Source organism: Capsicum annuum, chromosome 5 (genome assembly GCF_002878395.1).
Source record: "Capsicum annuum cultivar UCD-10X-F1 chromosome 5, UCD10Xv1.1, whole genome shotgun sequence".
NCBI lineage: Eukaryota > Viridiplantae > Streptophyta > Magnoliopsida > Solanales > Solanaceae > Capsicum > Capsicum annuum.
This window is the reverse complement of record NC_061115.1, coordinates 155,193,065-155,200,487: the sequence shown is the minus strand read 5'-3', so window position 1 is coordinate 155,200,487 and position 7,423 is coordinate 155,193,065. Positions and strand designations below refer to the sequence as shown.

General features: G+C 34.5%; 1 protein-coding gene across 1 annotated transcript; it reads right to left on the bottom strand.

Moving 5' to 3' along the window:
* Positions 1–2,788: 2,788 nt before the first annotated feature.
* On the bottom strand, positions 2,789–7,221 carry LOC107854121 (phosphatidylinositol 4-kinase gamma 4-like). The gene is made up of 2 exons (XM_016699116.2): positions 5,567–7,221; positions 2,789–3,454 (listed from the first exon to the last, which is right to left on the bottom strand). The coding sequence occupies exons 1-2, from the start codon at positions 6,905–6,907 to the stop codon at positions 3,086–3,088; spliced, it is 1,710 nt and encodes a 569-aa protein (XP_016554602.1). The 5' UTR covers positions 6,908–7,221; the 3' UTR covers positions 2,789–3,085.
* Positions 7,222–7,423: the final 202 nt, after the last annotated feature.

Sequence of the window (7,423 nt, the reverse complement as noted above, 5' to 3'; positions counted from 1 at the left end):
TAACTTCCTTTTCAATTAAGCAATACTACTTATTCTACTCTATTTGATTTAATTCATAGTGATGTTTGGGGACCTTCTCCAATTATATCTTATATAGGTTACAAGTATTTTATCTTATTCATCGATCAAGCATCTCGTTATACATGGGTTTTCTTTTTGAAACACAAATTTGAGGTACCAAACATTGTCAAAAAGTTTTATAACCTCATCGAAATGCAATTTGAGAAAAAGATTAAGATTTTTTGTTCAGATTCGGGAGGAGAGTATGTAAATTCAAACCTCACAAGTTTCTTTCAAGAAAAAGGCATTATTCACCAACATTCTTGCCCCTATATATCGGAATAAAATGGTGTGGTAGAACGTAAGAATAGACATGTTGTTAAAACTGCCTTAACTCTTCTTGATACATCAAATGTTCCAAAAAAAATTTGGGTTGAAGCAATCCAAACGTCCATTTATCTTATAAATAGACAATCATCGTCTATTATCAAACAAAATTGCCCTTATTTTGTCCTTTTAAAAAAATTGGCCGACTTTTTGCACCTTAAAGTATTTAGTTGTGTATGTTTCGTTCTTCTTTCAGACTATGAACACCATAAATTATCCTCAAAAGCTGTTAAATGTACTCTTTTGGGGTACAATGATATCCAAAAAGGGTACTTGTGTTATGATTTAACACGTCGCTTATTGAGAATATCTCGACATGTTATCTTCTTTGAAAATTCTTTTACTTATACTAGTAAAGACTTGCAATTGTCTACTATATCCTTTTTGGAAGAATTCACGGCTCATGATTCTGCTTGCCATAAAAACCTAGCCGTGCTCCATCGCCAAACTTGTCTTCTGCCACAACAGGTACTACGTATAACTTGGATCCATTCTTTGATAATGATATTACTTCGATGAACACTAATTCTTTACCTCACCAAGCTGACTGTCATAATATTTCTTTAAATCTTAATAATCAACCTCCACCTCCTCAAAATATCATTGACCCTATTAGACACTCATCTCGCCATGCTCCTCTTCCAAGCCGATATAGATATTCTACAGGTAAATATGGTTGATCATATGCCTTACTAACAACCTTGAATTCTATAGTTATGCCAAATACTTATATGCAGGCTAGTGGTCAGAAGTGTTGGGAAGATGCAATGAATGGAGAACCAGCAGCCTTTGAGGAGAATGATACATGGGATATGGTGGATAGACCAACAAACACAACAATTATTAGAAGTAGATGGGTGTACTCAGTCAATATGAAAGTTGATGGATCCCTAGATCGATATAAGGCAATATTGGTAGCTCAAGGGTACAAGCAAAAGCATGGAATCGATTATGAAGAAACCTTTGCGCTAGTAGCCAAGAAGACGACAGTATGTATATTGCTTGCTTTAGCATCAATAAGAAGTTGGAAGTTACACCAACTAGACGTCAAGAATGCGTTCCTACATAGAGACTTGCAAGAAGTGATCTACATGAATCCACCACCAGGTTACAAACATTTTAGTCCAAATCAGGTGTGTCATCTTAAGAAATCTCTTTATGGATTAAAGCAGGCTCCTCGCTCATGGTTTGAAAAATTCCGAACTACAATCCTTGGTGGTGGTTTTTCTCAAAGTAGCTCAGATTATTCATTATTCCTACGTTAGTCTGGCTCAGGTATTACTATCCTCCTTATCTATGTAGATGACTTGATTATTACAGGGAACGATGAGGTTGGAATCTCTCATTTGGAAAACCTATTACACTCCTCGCTCAAGGTGAAAGACCTTGGAAAACTAACATATTAATGGAAGCGAATACTAAATACAAAAAATAGGAAGGAAAGCTTTTTACAGATCAAATTTTGTATAAACGCCTAGTTGGATCACTTATATACCTTACTATGAGTCGTCCTGATATCTCTTATGTAGTACAGGTGTTAAGCCAGTTTGTTATGAATCCCTACAAGATTCACTACTCAGCTTTGCTCAGGATTATTAGATATATAAAAGGCACAGTGAATCAAAGTCTCTTATTTCCATCATCTCCATCGCTGGACATAGTGGGATACGCTGATGCGGATTAGGCAGGATGCCCTAATTCAAAACGATCCACTACAGGCTGGTGCATGATGCTTGGATCGTGTATGATCTCTTGGAAGTGCAAAAAACAATCTCGAACATCAAAGTCGTCCACAGAAGTAGAGTATAAAAGTATGTCAGCTGCGTGCTTTGAAATCATTTGGCTACGGAGGCTATTATCAGAACTTGTCATCAAAATGGAAGGATCAACCATATTAGATGGAGACAAAAACAGTGCAATCAGAATAGCAACCAACCCACATAGACGTAAATTGGCACTACATCAGAGAACTGTTTGAAGATCGGAACATTAATCTTAGATATATATCCTCTAAAGATCAATTGGCTGATTTGTTCACTAAGGCCATGTCAAGAAATCGATACAATTATCTCTTGTCCAAAATCATGTTTTGTGATACACAACATAAGTTTGAGGGAGGGTATTGACGTTACCTTATTTAAACGTTACCTTATTTGGACGTTACCTTATTTAGAGTCACAAAATTAGATACTGATTATCACAAAATCATGAATCTGATCCCCTTAGCTTAAATCTGCAATCCTTGAATCAAGGATCTCCCCTGTCATTAGGCTAGTAATTAGGAGACAATTAGGACTCCTTTCTCTATATAAATACACTGTAGGTTCATTGTTATGTACACAACAATATTGAATAATTCTTTCATCTATATTGTTCCAGTTTTCTTCCTCCTTTTAACTTATATCATATAACATTATGTCTTATACTTTTATCCATAACCCAAATATGAATAACAATGTTTACAGTAATTGTACAATTGATACTGACATAGAACTTGCTTAAAGTCTAGCAAGATCATTTCCAGTTAACTGCTAAAAAAATCTAAGGTTATCGCTTACTTTTTTTCTTTTCTTTTGATAAGTAAGAATCAAGATAGTCTCTCTTGTAATTGATGTTGGCAAACAAAGGGTGTCCTCAGACACACTCCTATGTACAAAAACAACCCCTCTTCATGTACCAACACTTGAGTGAAATGTCATTACGCAATCTCATTAAGACGGCGGTCCATTACATGGGAAACGGATTGAAGGAACGAATCTTCACTTGAGCCAGGGGGCTCCAATGCTTCTTGCAGAATCTCCTCTATCACAGATTCCTTGGTCAAGGTTTCCCTGCACATGATGTTCCCTATGGTAAATGGTGTTAGACCCCTCTCTGCACCTTTCTTCAAAAGCATGGTGGTGATGCGGAGTGTGCGAGCATTTTCTAGAGGCATGTCCCACCCATATAACTTCAATAAGCCTATGTCTTCCTCAGCGTCAAGTGATTTAATGTACTCGATGGTGTTGGCGTTAAAAGGCTGACGAGCTTGTGGCCAGTAGAGCCAGTCAAATGTGACATCTTCAAACTGCATCATTGTTTAGGTAGTAAGGAACTCAATAGTCAGGATTGACTAAACAAGACGAGAAACAGCCATAAAACAAGCATTCACAAATCTACATATTCTCTGCCAATTCGTCTTGGAATTTGTCGTCAATCTTAGATTAAAAAATAGGTATGTAACAAGAGAGGTTGAATGCCATGAACAAGCTGAGTGGTCATTAGCACAGTCATAGCAGTGAGAATAAAGGCGATGTAATATCTATAATCTATATATATATAATCTATAATATATAATATATTAAAACTATAAAGGATTTTAAAAATATTGTTTGAACTTTTTGCCCTTCATTAAAAGTCTTTATTTTAAACAAAATCGTCTTTTCACTTTAGTTGAAAAATTAACTAAATATATTTATGGTAAAATCTTTCTTTATTGAAACTCATCAGAATTAATGACAACTAATAATTTTTTCATTAGTTTAAGAATTCTAAATCAGCTAAATTTTATTTTAAAAAGATTTGAAAAATATAAAAATAAATATAAAAACTTTAGAATAAAAAAGTTTAAGAAATACCAATTTTTTTAAAGTTTTAAGTACGTAATAAGAATGTAATCAATGATTTTGTAAAGCTTTGACTTTAAAAACAATAAAAAATTTTAAATATAGAAAAAAATAACCATACCTTGACTTTAAAATCAAGAAAAGATTTTAAATATAGAAAAAAAAATCGTAGCACAAATATGGTTCAAATTTATTCTTCTCTTTTAGCCTCTGGCAACAACAAAAAGAGGTACTGCATAACAAACGCAAAAGTAATGATCCATCAACCACTTAAAACTTTTGGTGGTAAAATATATATGTGCTTACACTAAAATATATGTTTATGTTTACATTATTATATTAAAGTGTGAAGAACTTTTGTAAAGTGATTTAAACATTTATACTCCCTTCGTTTAAAAAGGAATGACCTACTTTGACTTAGCACAAAGTTTAAGAAAATAAAGAAAACTTTTGAATCTTGTGACCTTAAATTAAAGTTGTGTCAAATGTATCAAAATACTCTTTAATCTTGTGATTCTTAGCATGCCATGTGCAAAATTGAAATTAAAGTATTAACAAAAACGGAAATGAGTCATTCGTTTTTAAACGGACTAAAAAGAAAAGTAGGTCATTCTTTTTGAAATAAATGAAATACTTCATTAAAAATCTTTATAATAGATAAGATTATTTAATTTTAAATGATCAAACGTTACACGTGCGAGGCACGTGTGGTTAAACTAGTACTAGTAAACATTGGAAGATCTTTTCAATACCCTTCTGGTGCAGATCATAGCAGCTCTTTTGATAAGGCAAAGGAAAGAGGGGGAAATTTTACTATGCGCAAGGAGTACCACGTAATAGTTGTGAGAGGACATTTTTTAATGAGAAAAAAATTAGTGGATCGCACGTTTCTTCATTACTAGTCAATTTATATTCACCCTCCTACCACACTTCCACTTGTTTACCTTTTCTGATTTTCTTTTGTTCACTTTCCCAATGTTTTTCATATTATTGACATTTGATATACTTACTTCATTTCCTCAGTTTAACTATAATTATTCATATTATTGAAAATAGATTGAATAAGACTTACATAGTTTGGAAAATAAATAAATAATTTACACATTTCAATTCATTATAGTCTTTGTTATTAATTATACTACCTCTCTGTCCTATATTAGTTGATCATCTTATTAAAAATAGTTGCTATAATAATTATTCATACTATTAAAAATAGACGATGTTGAGTAAAACTTATCCAGTTTGAAAAATAAATAAATAATTTACACATTTCAATTCATTTTAGCCTTTGTTATTGATAAAGATAGAAGCCTCTCAACTACTCTTTCGCGAACTAATATCCAATTTATACTAAAGCATGAAGAGCATAACATGATATCCCTTTTCATCCGATAATCTGCGCTAGCACATGCCCATATCTCAAGGGCTTGTAAATTACATGATAATTCCTGATAAATAGTTCATATAGAATTTGAAGCTTTGCTGCCTAAATAAGATCCAAGACTAAGATCAAACAAATAACAGCATCACATTATATCACCAAATCGGCAGGAAAAAGAAAGATGAAGACTTACACTATCGGGCAAGCAGTAACCATGATCAATTGGAATGAGCACAACCTGGCCATCTTCATCTTTGCTCATTAATATATTACCCGCATGCCGATCTGCATTTGCCAGCCTCATATCTAATACGGCAATTTTATGGACCTCCTCCACAGGGAAAGCACTAGGACCTAAATCCTCACAACTGCCATTATTCTCCATGAATTTCTGCAAGGATCCCAGCTTAACTGTAACACCATCAGGATGATTGAAACCCTTATGAAGGCACCTCACGAAAGCAGTTGGAGGAACACCGGCAAAGCCTTTTATCTCACCAGAAAGTGAGCGTCGTCCACTCTGTGGATGATCCAAAATGTAGGCAGCACATTCCCTGAAACCACCTTCTCCAACTCTTGTTCCTTTCTTCAAGCCCTCGCCATTAACTGACAGAGGCAACCTGTGAAGGTTGTTCACAGCCATAGGCTCCTCGTCAATTGGCTTAAACAGGGCAACAAACTTATTCCCTGATGTGTCTCGCATAAAATATGCTCCTCCCATGCCTTCAGAAGATCTAATAGGATAATTTCCTCTATCTAAGCCTTCAAACGCAGAAACAATCATATCCCTAAGTACCATAGGAATTTCAATCCTCGAGTTAACAATTACAGGTTCCAAAATTATTTCCCTATCAAGAGGCTTCCTCGGGACCAAAACTTTACGATCTGCTTCAGTCCCACTCTCACTTTCTCTAACCACATCATCCTGGCGTGGAGCCACAATGGACAACTCAAAATTCTTGTCCAATGGCCTAGCCCTAATTTTTGCATTTTTACGCACAAACAAATGAATCACCACGTCATTGTTCTTGCAAAGATCATATATGATCCTCCGATCTTCAACACGCTCGCCTTTACACAACACTTCTTGTTCATCAATATTACCTAAAAACCCAACTTTCTTCTCAGCAAGCTGACGTTTAACATATCCAACATCACGACTCCTCTCTACATTAAACGTAAACTCTTCACCCGAAGAAGTTGTCACATTAATAACTTGAAGATCAGACAACCTAAGCACTAAATGAAGTATATTCCCATCACACACACCGTAATCCCTTATAAGTGAATTCCTACGAGCCAATTCTCGCCCTCCACAGACCAACTTCTGATTTTTCACAATAAACCCTTTACAACTTTGTATCTGTACCTTAACAGATTCAATAGAATCATATTCCAAGACCCTTAATGGCATCATTGAACCCGACATAGCTACGTAAACCAAAATTGATTCATGGCAATGTACAGGTGAATTTACCATATTCTCTACGTAAAATGGACTAATTGCATTTGCAACCACACCAGCAGACGACATTTTTTCCAATATCCTATAATTCACAAATAATCAACCTAGAAAATTACAAAAGAACCTATAAACAAGTGAAAAATGTTTTTTGTTACAAAAACATTTTTCACAAGGCCATATGTACAGATATTACTTACAAATATTAAAAATAAAAAAAGGATAAAGAAATCCCAAAGCTCCAGAGATTCAAGATAGGTTTATTTATTTGAATAATAAATGGAGTTTTGGGGAAAAAAATTAATTGGGATGCAGAAAATGGGCTTTAGATAGGGAAAATTGAAGGCAAAGAATAGAGGGCGGATTCATACAGGAGGAGGAGAAGAATCGAGGGAAAAATGGATACGTAGGAGGATGATATACTACTAAGGAGGGAACAAATGGGTGATGAATATTTGAATGGTGTAAGAATATTTCGGGGAATGAACGGTATATAGTTGAAGCGGAATATTAGTGAAGCAAAAAATTAGCGTTGAATAACTACTGGGACTTTGAAAATTGAAGCTACGTTTCAATAAAAGATTAAAA

Bases quoted from the DNA above. Each gene is read 5' to 3' on its own strand.
- LOC107854121 (XM_016699116.2), bottom strand. From the start codon at position 6,907: ATGTCGTCTGCTGGTGTGGTTGCAAATGCAATTAGTCCATTTTACGTA. The intron at 3,455-5,566 runs GTAAGTCTTCAT...ACAATGATGCAG, and splicing joins GTTACTGCTTGCCCGATAGT to TTTGAAGATGTCACATTTGA.